At 39.5% G+C, this 17,775-nt stretch overlaps 1 protein-coding gene across 10 annotated transcripts in view; it reads right to left on the bottom strand.

Annotated features, from left to right (window-relative positions):
* TTC3 (tetratricopeptide repeat domain 3) overlaps positions 1-17,775 on the bottom strand; it is a 106,979-nt gene that overhangs the window by 61,823 nt on the left and 27,381 nt on the right. For 6 of the 10 annotated variants that reach the window (XM_081029644.1, XM_081029641.1, XM_081029643.1 and 3 more), the window contains 5 exons: positions 11,461-11,515; positions 4,813-4,975; positions 3,806-3,851; positions 3,034-3,154; positions 1,831-1,894 (listed from right to left, as the gene is read on the bottom strand). In XM_081029644.1, coding sequence (XP_080885770.1) covers positions 1,831-1,894; positions 3,034-3,154; positions 3,806-3,851; positions 4,813-4,945 — 364 coding nt within the window. In that variant the 5' untranslated portion in view covers positions 4,946-4,975; positions 11,461-11,515. The remainder of the gene's footprint in view (positions 1-1,830; positions 1,895-3,033; positions 3,155-3,805; positions 3,852-4,812; positions 4,976-11,460; positions 11,516-17,775) is intronic. The other 4 variants (XM_081029639.1, XM_081029647.1, XM_081029646.1 and 1 more) reach the window with 1 other exon arrangement.

The following is a 17,775-nucleotide window of genomic DNA, read 5'->3' as shown; positions in this document are numbered from 1 at the left end:
CAACTGTAATTGAAAAATAAAAAATTATTTTAAAAAAAGATTAATTCCATAGTAACTGCTCTTATAACTCACAGAAAGGAGAAATCACTTAGGCTGGAGTGGCTGGGGAAAGTTAGTGCAGATGTAGCATTTGTGTTTAGTTTTAAGTACAAGCAGAATCTGGAAAGAATGGGTCAAACTCAGGAATTAAGTTCACTTTAAGCCTGTGTGACCTGGCAAGTTTGGTTAAGGACACAAGGTTGGAAAGGGGCTGGAAAAGTATGTGGGGGATCCAGGCCTGGTGCTTCTGCTTCTCCAGCTCGTGAGCTCAGCCTTTACCCCACGGGCAGGAGTGGGGAGCCACTGCACACTTCTGAGCAGGGAGTGCCATGCGCCAAGTTGGTAGAAGAGAGCACAGCAGTACGGATGGGTGTATCTGATGGAAGCTTCGGGGAAAGACGGCAGTAGTAGTAAGTCAGAGCCTATGTATCAAGAGGGGATAAGAGCCTGGGCTGCTTTGGGTAGCCTCAGAAAACAAGAGGCTTCTAAAAAGGTAGAACAGTTCAATTAATAGCTTGATTTCTGCTGTGTGACCTAAGGCAAAACTACTAACCCTAACCCTGGAACCTCAATTTTTTTCAACTGAATATAGATGCTAAAGTGTACACAGTATTTAAATTATTTATTTAAACATACTGTGATAATAACTGCCTAAGAAATAGCAATAAATTAAAAAGCTGTTTTAAAAAAAAAAAAGTTTTATCCTCAAAGATTTTTCACATGCTATTCGAGTTACATCAGGTAAGCCAATCACCTTAGTCTCCCCTCTCTGTAATTCTGCTAATGTGCTAAACAAATGGAAATGCCCAATAATAAGAGTTGGACATATGGCACTGGAGCCTAAGAGAAGATAGACTTGCAGGAAGCAAAAGGCTGCCAGGAGCAAAACCACTGAAAACAAAAGAACCAATACACGAGAGATAGGAAAAGAGGGCAACGGGATCACTAACCAGAAGGCCAAGAATCTCACTGTAAGAACCCTGGAAGGAGCACATGAAAGCTTGACATAAATAACTTATGCGTAACAACTTTGTGTCATCAAGAATATCTGTATTTTCTTAAACTCTGTTTTAAAAGGCAGGGAAGCATATAATCCACTTTAGAATGGTTTCCATCAAAATCAGGCAGTATGAAGAGAGACAGAAATCCATGAAGCATGGAAATTCGCTTCTTTTCCCAATGATGTCAAGTCACTGAAGTCCTGCTGTCTCCATGTTCACTAGACGTGTAAATAAACATATGCACTCAGCACACAAAATTTAAAATAAACCAGTATCAGCAGCCTAAAGCACCCATTCTCAATAGGGGTGACATCACCCCCAATACCCCAAACAGGGTGAAAACTGGTTAGTGGGAGATGAAAAACTTTGACCTCTTTTTTATATATAAAGCAGAGATATACATACTACTGGTAAACAGTATCCGTGGCATTAAATTTCATGGGAAGAGGGCAATTAGAAAAAAATATCTAAAAAGCCTTCTTGGCTGGGGAAAGATAATGAAATAAAATTTGAAAAAGCACTGGCCTAATGGAAATTAGGTAGCAGACCAAGAAGAGCTTCATCTTTCCTTTGCATTACTTTGGAGTTCCAAAAACTAAATTTATCAATAATATGAAAAGACCGAGCGTGGATCTCAAATAAATGTTCAATGTCGTCTTAACACTGAGGCATTGTAAAGTAAAAGGAGAACAACAGGAAATATAAATGAGGTTTGTGTCAATTTTCAGGCATAGAAGTTTAGGCAATACTGCATTAACTCAGCAGCAATTGACGTAAGAAAAAAACTCACCTGATGGTGGTAGAAATTCAGGATGACAGTCACAATCGTCTACCTTCAAAGCTTCATCTACCGCCTACCCAGGAAAATGCAATTAGTGAAACTCTCAAAAAAAAAACAAAAACCACAGACACAAAAAACAAAACAGCTATGAAGAATCCAACAGCTAAATAATAAAATAGAATAGGACAGAATTTATCCAAGCAACTAAAATACCTAGGCGGTTAAGCTTAAATGAATAAACAAACAAAATGATAAATGATAAGAGATTATGTTATGACAAAGTCTGAAATGACAGTTCTATTTCTGTCACCTAGCATGATGCCCGACAGGGCAGTTGTTCAGTAAGGGTCTGTATAAATTAATACTATCACATCTTTCCTTATGCTCCTCTCCCTAACTGAATACAGCCTCTTTGAGATTTTCATTATTAACAATAAAGAACTATATAATGGGTTGGAAAAGTTCCCTCCAAAGCCTACTACCCATCTAAACACCATTTTCCTTGTTCCCCTCAAACACTGGGGAGAAATATAAACGTGGACTTGGTGGTACCTGCTGACTTTTGAGTCCACTCAAGTTCAGAGAAAAATCCCCAATACAGATTATCTGGGGCACGGATGACGGTGCGAGGCTAGAGGCCTGGAGGGGCACTAACAAACCATCAGATCGAGGTTTGGCTGAGCACAGCAATGAGTCAAGGGCTGGGGAAACACCTGGACAGAGACGGGGCTGGGTGTCCCCCAGGCCCAGCACAGCACAAACTGGGTGGGTCGGCTGGTGCAGGGCCAGGCAGCCAAGTAGATTGCAAAAAAAGAAAAGGGAGAAAAAAAACAAATCCAAAGCATTGTCAGGAGTGGGGTAACGTGGCTACCAGACCCCACTGTCACTCATTCTCAGGTGACTGATTGAGAGACATGTAAAGGGAAGCCATACAGAGAATTATCTTAGGGTAAAACGAAATTCAGAAGAAAATATTTTGAAAACACACATAAGGGATTTCAAAAGAAATTCTGTGATGAAATATGATCTTTATGTAGTTTTAAGAGCTCACCGAATTATTTATTAAAAAGAGAATTGTTCTCTTGATATTGACAAGAAAAAAAAATGTTCATTATCACCAAGATATTAGTTCCCATTATCACCGAAATATCATTGTAAAAATATGAGGTTATACTTGAAATAATTTTAATTTCCGTTTTTAACTGAACTTACCTTTAGATTATGATTACCACCGTTTGCCATTTCGTGATTAGTTTTTCTGGAATCTTTTTCGGTCTCCACAAAGTTAAGTGAAGTTCTAAACGCAGGTGCTGATAGACTAGGTGTGGAGGCCCTGAGTGGGGATAAAAAGAACAACTATTTTATTTTTATTGATTAGTGTGTAATTTATAACAAGTTAACCTTCAAAGAAACAGGTGTTAGCAAGTACAGCCTTTTTCCTTGAAAGCAAGATTGCTTTTAAAAGGATCTCTACCTCTGAGACTGGGCTTTATACATAAATATTATTTTTAATTTGGTATTAAAACTCAAGAAATGTATTCTGGTTTCTATTAAAATACGTAAGTCTCTCTTTTTTAAATTTAACAGCTTCAATATCTTAGGTACCTATAGCATGTGGGGGGAAAGCTTGATCGATTTTCATTGCTGCTCTCTGCTGCCAGGACCCTGATGGCCAAAACTGGCCCCATTCAAACACAGTACCGTCCCATTAACATTTCACCCCTCTTTTCCCACAGGCTTAGGCTACGTATCTCCAATATCTACGTATGCAAATGACTCAGGGAAACAGTCAGCTAAACAAATCCTGCAATCCACAGGTCACCTGATCTTTCCCAGGAACACTTCGAAAACCACCTATCTCCATCCATCTCCAACTTTATTGTGGTTCTTATTAGCTACTAAAGCATCAAACACAGAAATTCTTAAAATCACAGGGCAAAGCCATGCTAAGTAGCAGCTACCGACTGGACTGAGAGTTACTCACCTGCTTTCGTAAAAGGCTCTAATTGGATGCCTAGTTGGTGTTCGGCCTATAAAAATCAACCACACACACACAGTGATCAGTGCACTGGCAACACATATTTTAAAAGATTTTCAAATTTCCTTTAAGCTGACAGTGAGAACATCACATTCAGAGAACTAAAATATAAACCTAAGCAATTTTTGTATTTATAGATGTTTTTAGTTTTATGACCATGTCAACAAAATGTTACACAGACCTTATGTGACATCCCATTAGATGTGGTCATTGACTAAATGCAGCAATATATAAATGTGATGGTACCTGTCTTCAAGAAGCTCACAATCTTATAATCACGTTATATTAGGTGACAACATTTGCTAGTGAAATAGAACCGCTCAGCTCAGCTTCGTAAGACACTAAATACCCAAAGAAGAAAAAAACGGGAAAGACCTATACACTGAAAGCATAGAGTGGGAGAATTTCAGGCATTGGACAAAGCAAAATGACTTAGAGAAAACAAGGGCAGAACAAAAATCTAGAATTCCTAGCTTGAATAGCTAATTTCTGATATATGTGTCATACATATATATGCATGTATATATATATACATATATATACATGCACATATATACATGCCACACACATACATATATATACATGCCACAAACTTGGTGCAAAAACATCAAACAACTCTATTAACGGGGAAAATTTTAAAACAATTTTGTTTCAAAAAGGATTTGCTTCATTCAAAATTTCAGAAAGGCATATTTTTCTACAAAAGAATAAGTAATAATTTGTTGCTGAATGTTTCAAATAAAAATACAAATCATTTATGATTACCTAATGGAATATAACACTAATGTAATTCTATACAGATAGAAATGGAAAAAAGTGATCTGATCAAGATAACAAAGTAAGTACAAATCATCCGAGAATTGATTAATGGTCCTTCATTAATCCAAGAAATCCATCTTCAAAAGTTTTAAAGGGAATTTGACTATAATCAAAAAGAATCTTAGGTGAAATACCTTGCAGGTCTTCTATTTGTTTTTGTAACTTTACATGCTGCTGAATTAGATCCTTGATTCCCTCAGGGTCATTTTTACAGAGTTTTTGAGCTTTAATGTTTGCTTGCAGGGCCCAGTCATATTCCCCCAGCATAGAAAGAGCAGCACAATAACGATAATGACCCTGTTCCAAAAAGATAAATTTAATTTTTCTCAAAAATATGCTTAAGTTAAAGAAAATAGATAAGGAAAAATATTTTGCTTGAAATCTGATTAACTACTTAAAATGTTAAGATTAGAACCCTATGAATGAAAAATAAAAATATTAATCCCTCTCATGAAATAAAATTATCTAAACAAGGTAAGTGCAATGTATGAATAGTACTCATAATAATTTTTAACACCTGACTAGAGATCAGTATTTTTGCTTAAGAGATTTTTGTACACCCCAAAGAAAAAAATTCAACCTTTATTATATTTTACTAGTAAAGAATGAAATATAATCTTTATGCCAAATAAAGTATAAAAATCATTCATTATAAATAACTTATTTTTTCCACAATACTTTAAGGCAGTAATAATAGTCTCTAAGTCATTACATTCCCTACACTTTAGAAATCAAAAGAATTTTAGAGCTGGAAGTCAACTTTTATAGCAATTTTCCAACCCCTCTGACGAGCACGGAGACAGATAAGGGGTAAATCTAGTCTAGATCTTCCATCCATCTCTCCCTTCATCAGCTTTTAAATATTTTATCTCTAAGTGTAGCTCTTGGCTTTAAGAAAAGGTCCAAAAACCACTGATTTACTCTTCATTCCAATGATCGGGTTTTTTTTATTGCTCTGTTTTGTTTTTGCTACAGAACCACACAGTCCTGGCTGGTCCCATTGATGCATTCTGGGAAATCTTGTCAAGCGCGAACATTTTCATCTAGAAAGCTAATATTACCAAACCTGGGCTCACTCTCCAACCTCTCTTCTAGTTACTCACCGACCAAACACCCATCTGAGGCACGGTACCTCCACTTGAGAAGTGACCTCCAAGTGAGTGGAAAGGCTAGACGCTGGCCTGCCACACTTACTTAGAGGCAAACCCAAGAACCCTGACCTTATAACTCTGAGTCCAGGGCTCCTTCCTCTTCACTACACTTTACAAAGAACATTCTGATTCTACGAGAAAAGAGGAAATCGGAAGTGAAGTGACTCTTCAAAGGAAGTGGGCTGTTCTCTAAGAGGAGAAACAACCATGAGGACCCTTGTTTACGCAGGTTTGGTGCCGTACAGCCCTGCTCAGTGAGTGCCCCAACCCAGCCTGAGTTCTGCAGCACTCTTTATTTAGCCAGACTATTTAGGCTCAGATCAACGGCCCAATTCAGATTGCATTTGGTTCAACTCTGCTTTTCCTCAAAAGGCATAAGATAAAGAGCTCAAAACCAAGATCCTATCCCCCAGCTGCACAACAACTTCAAAATTTAAATAACTGCATTAAAAAAAAGAAAAAAACCAAAAAAATCACAGCATAGGAAATTATGATAGATTATAAATCACATCTGCTTACATTTGTAAAAAACACACTTTTCTTTCTCTTTTCCCTCCATGTTTCTCATGTTTTACTGGTCCTTTCCCCTAAATTCTACAAAACCCAGTATAATTTCTATCGGTTGAGAAAGGAGTTTATTCAGATCTCTTTGCTGAAGTTGTTTGAATGAAGCTTAAAGGCATTTCAGAGTTTCTTGACCCCGATCACAACAGAAAGTTTTGTTCTTCTTTGACACTATCTCATTCTCTGTCACATATATAAAAATTCCCTGTTGTTCACCTGTCCAGCATCCCCTCCTTTTGGGGGGCTACCATGTCCCTTCTCCACATCGTAATGGCAGAACTGTCAACTCTAGAGCCCCATCTCAACAACGGACACTAGGGTAGAAACATAGCTGTGGCCCAGGAGACTGGCCACTCGAAATGCACCATTTCTCAGGTCATAGTGATTCATCCACAGGTGGGCACATGGTTCAATCCATCCTGAGAGAAGAAAAAATGGCCCACCCTCACACAAAAACCTACAGAGTTCTACCTTCCTGTACAGGCTTGTATCCTAAAGGCATGCCTCAATAGACTCAGGCTCATTATTAATTGTAAAATAAAAGGATTCTTATAAAACTGAAAAATGTACCTTGCAACAGTCTACTTTTGCTTTTGGAATTTAAACCACCCTTCGGTGAGCATTCCTTTCTGGTAAAATAAAAACTGACCTAGATATACAGTTACCATATTTTTTGAATACTTACTAAGTTATATTTTTCACGTATACAAATATTTTTGCAATCATCATAAAACGTCCCAATTAAAAAAACCCCAAAAAACAGTAACCACAGTCAACTGATCTTTGACAAAGGAGCGAAGGCAATACAACGGAGCAAAGACAGTCTTCAACCAATGATACTGGAACAAATGGATATCTACATGTAAAAAAAATGAATCTAGATTTTACACCTTCCACAAAAATTAACTCAAAATGGGTCATTTTGGGCCGGCCTGGTGGCGCAGGCGGTTAGAGCTCCGTGCTCCTAACTCCTAACTAAGCTGCGGGTTCGATTCCCACATGGGCCAGTGGGCTCTCAACAAAAAAAAAAACAAAAAAAATAAATAAAAAATAAAAAAAGCCAATACTTTCTTTAAAAAAAAAAAAAAATGGGTCATTTTGACCCAATGTGGGACCCATAATGGGTCATAGACCTAAATGCAAAATGCAGAACTATACAACCCCTAGAAGATAACAGGGGAAAACCTAGATGACCTGGGGTTTAGTGATGACTTTTTAGACGCAACACCAAATGCATGATCTATGAAAGACATAACTGATTAGCTGAACTTGATTACAATTAAAAATTTCTGCTCTGTGAAAGACAATGTTAAGAAAATCAGTAGACAAGTCACAGCCCAGGAGAAAATATTTGGAAAAAAAACATTTGATAAAGGATTGTTACCCAAAATATACAAAGAACTCTTAAAATTCAACAATAACAAACAACTGATTAAAAAAATGGGCCAAAGACCTTAACAGAGAGCTCATCAAAGAAGATATGCAGGGAGTGGCAAGTATGCGTATGAAAAGATGCTCCACGTCACATGTCATCAGGGAAATGCAAATTAAAGCAAGGAGATACCACTACACACCATTAGAACAGCCGAAACTCAGGACACTGACGCCACCAAATGCTGGTGAGAATTTGGAACAGGAATTCTCCTTCATTGTTGGTGAGTGGGAAGGCAAAATGGTGCAGCCACTCTGGAACAGTCTGGCAGTTTCTTAAAAAAACTAAACATACTCTTATCATATGACCCAGCAATTACATTCCTTGTTCTTTACCCAAAGGAGTTGAAAACATATCCACACAAAAACCTGCACGTGGACATTTATAGCAGCTTTATTTGTCACTGCCAAAACTTGGAAGCAACCAAGATGTTGTTCCTTAGGTGAATCGGTAAATAAACAGTAGTACATCCAGACAACGGAGTATTTATTCAGCACTAAAAAGATAGTTATCAAGCCATGAAAAGACATGGAGGAAACTTAGATGCATATTACTAAGTGAAAGATGCCAATCTGAGAAGGTTACACACTGTCTGATTCCAACTATGAGATATTCTGGAAAAGATAAAACCATGGAGACAGTAAAAAGATGAATGGTTGCCAGGGGGTTGGGGAGAAGGATGGATAAACAGATCAGAGGATTCTTAGGGCAGTAAAAATACTCCGGGTGAGTCATAATGGTGGATACATGTCACTATACATTTGTACAGACCCATAGAATGGACAACACTTAGGCAGTGAACCCTAAAATAAACTGTGGACTTGGGGTGATTATGATGTATCCGCGTAGGTTCATCAATTTTCACAAATGCACCAGTCTGTTGGGGGTTGCTGATAATGGAGGAGGATATGGGTGTGGAGGACAGGGGGTTTATGGGAAATCTCTGTACCTTCCTCTTAATTTTGCTGTGAACCTAAAACTGCTCTTAAAAAACACAGTCTTAAAAAAAAAGTAAACATTTTATGTTTGACAAATTCAGCCAGGAATAAACATTCTAAATTGATAACAGATTGAAATAGCAAAAAGTATCTCTGGAAATTGGTTATCATGGCCTGGATTTCAGTAGTTAGAATTCCATCATCCATTCGTTCTGTAAATATTTACAGACCACCTGCCAAAGGCCAGCTTCAGAGACCAGCAAAGACTGTTTCAAACACAATGATGATTTGTAACGAAAATAGTAACAAACTGGTTGGTCTTTTACTTGTAATGACACATTGCGAAAGTCACTATGCCTTTCTGGGACTCAATTTCTTCATCTGTAAAATGAGGTTATTTAAAAAGTGACCCCGAAACTTGGATGCAGAAGTCCACCTGGGGAATTTTACAATCCTCAGGTTCTAATACACTCTGAGACCACCTGAATCGCAATTTGGAGGCTCTAAAATTCTATGATTCTACTCACTCTGTTTTTAAAAACAAATTACGTAAATCCAGGAATGAAGTCTGGAGCATGTTATCTTTTTGTGTCTTAATGAAGCTCTACTTAAAAAAATATTCAGATATTTTTATGATTTGGGAATATATAAATATAACAAACACCTAGAATTAACTGTTAACAGTTTGTTATATTTGCTTCATTTTTTTTTAATGAAAGAAATAAAACTATGCAAATCTGACTGAAATCTCCTTTGTACCTCTCTAATCTTTCCTTCTCTCACTGCCCACAAGTAAACACTACCAAGAGTTGACAGGTATTTTTCTAGCCTACATTGTGATTTTTACTGCTTTATTCATTCAACACGTTTTTAAATTTATAAAAGGTGATAAGCCAGCTAATTCATTTCTACTACAATCTAGTATTCAATTCATTCATTCACTAAGTCAGCAAATATTTACGAGCGAGTACCTGCTGTGTGCCAGGTGGCCGGTCACAGTCCGGATTCAATGAACCCAACAAAGAAACCTGCCCTACTGGCGCTCGTATTGTACTGGAGGTAACAGTAAACAACAAGCCTTAAATAGTATCCACAGGATGTGCAGTGATGATAAATGCGCAGAGGAAATCAAGTAAAGCAGGGAAGGAGGAGCACGTGTAGAAACGGGCAGGTTTGGCATTTTCGTAATGTGGCCAGAGAAGGTTTCACTGAGAAGACTTTTCAATGAACAACAGAAGGAAATAAGGGAGCTACCATGTTTCCTGAAAATAAGACCTACCCCGAAAATAAGCCCCCGTTAAGATCGTCAGCCAGACGGACGCATTTAGTACATTATGACAATGTTCCAGAAGAAGATGACATGACTGTATCTGAATAAATGTAGATTGTTGTACGTGAAAACACAAGACATCCCCTGAAAATATGCCCTAATGCATCTTTTTGAGCAAAAACTAATATAAGACCCGGTCTTATTTTGGGGGAAACATGGTAGCTCATGCTCCCGCATTCTATTGTAATTCCAGGCAGGGGGAAGAGCAAATACAAACTGGAAGTGGGCCTGGCGTGTTTAAGGAACAGTGAGGCGGCCAGCACTGAGTGGAGAAGGGAGAAGGGAGAGAAGGGAAAGAGCAGCAGGACAGAGGTAGGAGAAATACTGAATGTTCCAGACAGGGGACAGACCAGACACAGCACAGCAGTGACTGATCAAGTGAAAGTCCCATTCATCCACTGCTTTATTAACGGACAGTGAGGCTCTGCAGTCCTCTGCCATTAAAGCAAGGCTGCCATGACTCGGTAGGGCCGCACACACTGCGAATCAGGTCATCACGGCCCATGCCCCTGACAGCGCTCTCCCAGGTGTCTCTCACCAATGCACACCCCACCGGTTTCTGTACTGTCCTGTCAGTACAGACTCACCAATACTCGGCGCTACTGGTCTCTTTAATTTTTGCCAATCTGAAGTACCCCAACCGTATCACATTGTGTTATTTACTCATGTACATGGGGTTTGCTTGGAGGCTTTCTATTCTGCTCCCTTGGTTTCGTTTTCCTCTCTCCGTACAATTTTAAGTACTAGGAAACATAGCTTAGTGTATTCCTATTGCCCATTCGGGATTCCTCCTCTGTGAAATGCTTGTTTTGTAGCCCATTTCTACTGGGTTTCTGATTTCAGTTCTTAGCATATTCTGGATATAAATCCTATCAGTTATACATGTTATATATGCAACAAATTATCTCCTCCCAGACTACAAGTTCATTCACAGTATTTTGACATACACAAGTATTTAAGCGTGATATACTCAAATGTATCCCGCTCATTTGTGCATTGTGTGTTATTCAAGAAATACTTTCCCATTTCAAGGTTATAAAGACCGTCTCCCATAGTTCCTTCTCAGTTTCAAGTTTCATGTTTCAGTTAGGTCTTTAATCCATCCAAAGTGTGCAGGTGTTGCTAACTCCACTGCTCAGGTATTCTCAAGTACCCCACAATTCCCGTGGGCCACCTGTGCCCCTCAGACATCCGCCGCCTCTCACTGCTGTGCTACGTCTCCTTTCTGATTACGGGACTGAAGAGTCCCCAACATGTTCTTCAGCTCTGCTTATTTTATCCTGCATTTTTATATGCACCCCATAAACTGACTTTTCACAAAGTTGTATGGCATAATTTGTCCAATGTAAATGATAAAAGAAACCTACCTTTGTCCAATTGTTCTTCAGAATAATGGCTCTCTTTCCATCACCAAGCGCATTTCTAAAAAGAAAAACAAAAAATAAAATATTCACATTTCTCCTTTAATAAAGGTATATATTGCGTTTCTATTTGTACTTTCTGAATTTCCCATATAGAACCTAGTTAAAAAATAATTCTTTAACTTTAAAAAATCCATAGAATGTATGTCCATTATAGGAAATTTGGAAAATACAGAAAAGTAAAACAAAGGGAAAAAGCTATCCAGAGTCACAATCACAATCAGGAATAACGACTTTTAATATTTCTGGGGTATTTCCTGCATATATCTAACCTACATCTTAATCCATGCCTAATTTCCTGTCATTATTTGTAGGTTTTATTTTTGGCACTATTTTTGCAGGTCAGCAAGACTTCTGATCTCCAAAAACACAACTCCCAGATCGTTCACACAACACCTCCGCTAGGCCTCAGTGGAGAGAGCATGAAAGTGTGGGCACGGGATGGAGGTAAATCCAACTCGGTCACTTACTCTCCCAGGGGCTGCTAGGAAGTTCTTAATCTCTCTGGGCCTGCTTTCTCATCTATAAAACAGGGATACTAATTCTGTTCTTCCTCTTTTGAGGCAGAGCCTACATCAGATACTACGTTGAAACAGTACTATGTAAACCGTCAAGTACTAACCCATCCAACAGCTAGTCTGTCTCCTGGCTTACCTTCCTTCTATGATCTCCTCCTCTATACCAGCCCAGACACCCACCACTGCCCTCCTCTCACCCCGGAACTTATCATCACTCAAAATTGTTCAAACTCCAAAATCACTACTTCAGGCATCCCACCCTCCCAACCTAGTTGCGTCCATCTCACTTGTTCAACTAGTCCTACTGTCTCCTCAGGGTGCCCAACTCACAGACTTACCTAATTTCTTTTTTTCACTTCCTTATTTATTTAGTTTGAGATTCGCTGGTTCAGCATTTCATATTCACACGCATACTAATTCTTTATACTCCTTTGTCCCTATCTTTACATCTGGCTCTATGGCAAAACTCCAACTCTGGATCAATCCTACTTTCTGCTTTCTCCCTGCCTGTATCTAGAGAGCCAAGTATTTATGCAGAAACTTACACAGCAGAGTATACGGGTAGCACTATCATTCATTCAAGGGGCCTTCAACATGTTAAGCCATCATTCTAGGTTAAATCATTCTCTAACTTTGTAAAATGATCATTTCAAATCGTGTGTCCTTTCCTCAAACTTCAACTCTCTTCTCTCTTAGCAGATGATCTTTGCTTCCAGTAAACTGGAGCATTAAAGAGAACTCGCTCAATTTCCTACCAAACATACAGACAAACCCGTATCTGGCCCTACCTTTTCTCCTTTACAATAAAAGTGTTCCTCCTCTTCCTTATATGGCCAATTTCCCCACCTGTGCCATATAATTCCTCCATTCTTAAAACATCAAAATTTTTTATGGTGAAATATACATAACATACAATTTACCATTTGAACCATTTCAAATGTATAGTTGAGTGGCATTAAGTACAACTGCCCATCAACTTTTAATATGCTCAGATCTCTCATCTTGAAAAAACAACAAAAATGTCTTAAACCCTAAGCAAACACTATTGGTCGCCTACCCAACAGCTATCCCCTGCTCTACCTGGTTACTAGACTTTTGCTGTGAGGTCTACCTCTCTATTACAAAATTTAGAGATAATTCCTAATTAGTTGAAGCCAATCATGACAACAGCCACTCTTTCCCACTAATAGGCTTAGGCGTAGTCATGTGACCCAGTGCTGGCCAATGAGACCTGGGGGGACTTATCACTTAAAAAGAAATTACAAGGAAAAACAAACTTGGTAACTTACACTACCAAATAACACTATCTACTAAGAGGCTATATATTTTTTTAAAAAGAAAAAGCTATCTAAAGATAGATGACGTGACCAACAGAATGGGATACAAGAACCTGAAACAGATCCTTACGTATAGTCACCTGATCAATGACAAAAGTGACAGTGCATGCATGGAAAAAGCACTCTTAAGCAATGGTGCTGTGTCAACTGGACACTCCTATGAATCTTGGACCCTCCCTCACACTAAATACAGAAACCAACACCAGGTGGTCTACAACTCTAAATACCAAAGTTAAACAATCAAGAGTTTAGAAGAAACACAGAACATTTGATGACATTTAAGCTGGCAGAGATTATAAACAAAACACAAAAAATGCTTACCATAAATGACATAATTGATAAGTTGTACAATATTAAAATCAGTAACTTGTTTGTGAAAAGAAAACATCAAGTGAAAAGGCAAGCCAGTGTGTGAGAAGATCTTTGTAGTTTATGTATTTGACAATGACTCATATCAAAAATTAAAAAAAACAAAAAAAGCTAATGAATAAGGCATTCAACTCAAAAAAGTTTTTTTAAATAGCAAAAGATTCAAACAGGCACGCCACAAAATAGAAAATCCAAGTAGTCAATAAGCATATGAAGGTGCACAACTTAAAAATCCTTCAACTTAAGGAAATGCAAATTAAAATCACAGCACTGTATCCCTATACATCCACTAGAATGTCTAAATGAAATGACACAAAATAATATGTGCTACTGAAGATGTGGAACTAAAACTCTCATATGCTGCAGGTAGCAATGCAAAGTCATACCACCTTGGAAATTACGTATTGAAGCTGAATATAATAAGCACACCCTCTGTCCCAGCAATTCCATTTTGATTATACACTTCACAGAAATGAATATATACATTCACAATGACACCACCTATAAAAGCCAAATACTAGAAACTACCCAAATGCCCATCAACAATAGAATGGATAAAATGTGGTGTATTCATGCAATAGATGGACACTTTACAATTACATGCAACAATATGGATCTCAAAAACAATGCTGAAAGCCAAACATGAAAGAGCACATACTGTATGATTCTGTTTAAATTGCACAAAAACAGGCAAAACCAACCTATGATGTTGGAAGTCAGGATAGCAGTTATCCTGGGGGAGGTGATGGGTAGTGACTAGGAGAAATAAGGGGACCTCTGGGGTACCGGAGTTGTGATTTGGGTGCTCGTTGTTTCATTTCTGAAAATTCAACCTTTTTATTTATGAATAATACTCTTTTCATATGTGTATTGCTGTGTTTTTTAATTTTTTAAGATGATAAGAAAATCATCCTCTGCTGGAGACTAATATCTGGCTTGATGTGTGAATTACAGAGCCATCCTGACATCCTGAGGTTGCAGCCAGAGGTCCACGTCCCATAGTGGGGCTGGAAAAAACACACCTAGGTCTTTGATGACATAGTTGAGCCACTAAATACACAACCCTAGAGCTACCTTCTTCTGGAATTCCTGAATGAGGAAAGTTTTCCTCACCACCTAAACCAGTTGAGTCAGTTTTCTGTTATTTGGAGCCAAAATATCCAAAAACAATGGCACAGCTTTTGTGCTGCTTATTGCTTCTCCCCCAATACCTTTAACAGCTGCCAGCCTAGCTGTCTCCATTTCTGCACTTTCATTTCTCAACCCACTCCAACCGGTTTCTGTTCCAAGCTTCCCACTGACACCTACCCATGGTGGCTAAATGATGTCCACGTTCCTGAATCTGAATTCCATTTGGCATCTCAGCAGAAGCAGGCACTGCTGGCCACGCTTCCTCACTTCCATGAAATCACTCAGTTTCCTCCTACCTCTCTCTGGCCACCTCAGTAGTCTCCCTTGCAGACTCCTCCTGTCCTACTTGGCCACCTGCTGTGTCCCTCCAGGCTCAGTCCTAGTTCCTCTTCTAATCTCAGCTCATGCTCTCTCTAGACCAGTGGGTCTCAACCTTGGCTGCACACACCAGCACTCTCTGGGGGGCTTCTAAATGCCCGATTAAATCAGAATCTCGGGTGGGGGGTGGGGGGAATTTCTTCCACACTCAAGTGATTCTGATGTGCACTCAAGGCTGAGAACCACCTCCTTCAGCAACCTCACCTGCAGCCAGCCCTCCATCGGGCTACTACCCCAACCACGTCTCCTGCCCACACCTCTCCTCTGAGTCCAGATCCACATAACTCACTGCTACACAACATTCCAATTTGGACCCTTCAGGGCACTTTCGCTCAGCCTGTCCAACAATGAAGTCAAGTTCTACCCCCCACCAATTTCTCTTCCAGTGATCACAGCATCGGGGAGTGGGGCCTAGAATCCAGGAAGCAGGTGAAGGCGGAAATCTCTGAATAGTTCCAGATGCCACCTTCTCCCCTGCCTCCCAACACCACACCCTAAGCAACCTGTCGATTTTAGCTCCTAACTACCTCAGGTTCTCTCCTCTATTTCCACTGCCATTACCCTGCTCCAGGCCATCACCTCTGGCCCGGAGTACTGCAAGTCTTCTAACCCACATTCACGCGGCTTCTCCTCAAAACCCACTCTCCAACTGCAGCTAGACGGACCTTTTTAAGGTACAGATCATGCTAGCTCCCGTTTAAAATCCTTTCCTCTTCTGGATGCTCTTAAAGGCCGACAGCTTTAAAGTAGCTTACAAGACTCCCCTTGTTCTAGCCTCTGACCATCTCCCCACCTTCTGTGTTCAGGCTCCCCGGCACACTCATTCCATGAAAGCAACACAGGCCTTCCCACGCTGGCCCACTGGCCAGAATCCAGGGACTATGGCTGCTCTTGCTCATGCTGAACTATCTATCAACAGAACTGCAATAGTATCTGTTGAATCAATGCTGAATGTTTATTATAATGTGTATTTATTATAACATACAACACTATCTAGAACTGGAGTATTATACTAGTTATAATCACATATAAGTGTCACAGTACTCATTAATATATAAATGTATACTACCGTATTTTCACATTCATTAGCATATGGCCACACTCTATGACTAAAGCAAAGCGGGTGCACTAAGTGCCACTGCCAATGCCACAGCCGCCCGGGACCTGCAGTGCAGGTGTGGTTTGTAGCAGCAGTACCTGGCATACTACATCTATGAAAATGGGGACACTCACAAGATGCCAGTGGTCATGAACTCTTGAAGAACGTGTGCCCAGCAGTGAGAGGACTGAACAGAGAGTAAGAACTGGAGTTCCAGCTTAGCTGTTCCAACTGATTAGATGTCACGTGGGCAAGTGTTATTTCTCCTGCCCCAACACTTCCTTCCTCATATACAATATGGTCCATTCTGCCCTGAAATGTTGGGAGAGAACACTTATTTCCCCTTCCTCTAACTTCCCTGTGGACTGACCTTGAGCTCTCTCCTCTCCCCACCCCTACCTTCTCCTGAGGGATAAAGGTGTGGGGGGGTACTACTCAGATGTGCTTCAGCCTCTTCTTTTTCTCACTCTTTGGGCTCTTATCTTCAACACCAACCTAACAGCAGATTCCCTTTTCCACCAAGCTTAAGGTTCGCAAGGGTCCCTGTGCCTGGTTCTGCCTGCAGCCAGGAGAGAACTAAGTCCTTGTCTATTAGACGGAAGACCCTGTTCTCCAACACCTGCCTCACTAACAGAGGGGAGACGGATCACCACGTGCCCGTCTTCAGTTTCCATCTCTTAAATGATCCTGGACTTGAGACAGGAAAGATGCTATTAAGTGACTCTCAAACCACAGTACGTAAGTATGTAATAACTCTGCAAGCTATAGAAGGGTTATCAACCCACTCCCCAATTCCAAGTCATCACTTTCAGGGCCTGACCAGACCAACAACTGCTCCCCAAGTTTCTAGATGTTACAACAAAGCCAGGATTTAGATGCAATGATCACTCACTGCCAAACATGCAGTGACTAATTACCATCAACTGAAAAAGCACATACATTTCAAATCAAAAGTCAGTGCCTGGAATTTAATTATATAGGCTGCTCTTTCATCCAAGTAAAAGAACCTAAGTAAAAGTACAGAACCCAAGTAAAAAGGATCATCATTGCAGAGTTACATGTAATTTTTTTATGCTGGAAATAATCTATATTCTATTACAAACAAAAACCCACATAATCCATTGAGTAAAAGACTATGCAGTCAGGAATAAGAACAAGGATTGATCTTTATATACACTGATATGCAACAAGTTCCAAGATTTAAATATTTAAAAAAGCAAGATATGTAAGTGTGCATAGCAGGCTACTACCCACGTTAAAAAAAAAAGACATACACATACATTACATTGAACCATATGAAACTACCTATACCAACTTATAAAGGTGGCAACTTCATTTGGTTCAACATAGTAAGTGCCTGTATAGGCATAAAATATTAGAGAAACACACAAGGATCTGAAGGCAGGAATCGGGGGGATGAGTTGGGCAA

The sequence above is a fragment of the Rhinolophus hipposideros genome (assembly GCF_964194185.1).
Source record: "Rhinolophus hipposideros genome assembly, chromosome: 2".
NCBI classification, from domain to species: Eukaryota; Metazoa; Chordata; class Mammalia; order Chiroptera; family Rhinolophidae; genus Rhinolophus; species Rhinolophus hipposideros.
The sequence above is the reverse complement of the archived record's forward strand: the minus strand, read 5'-3'. Positions and strand labels throughout refer to the sequence as shown.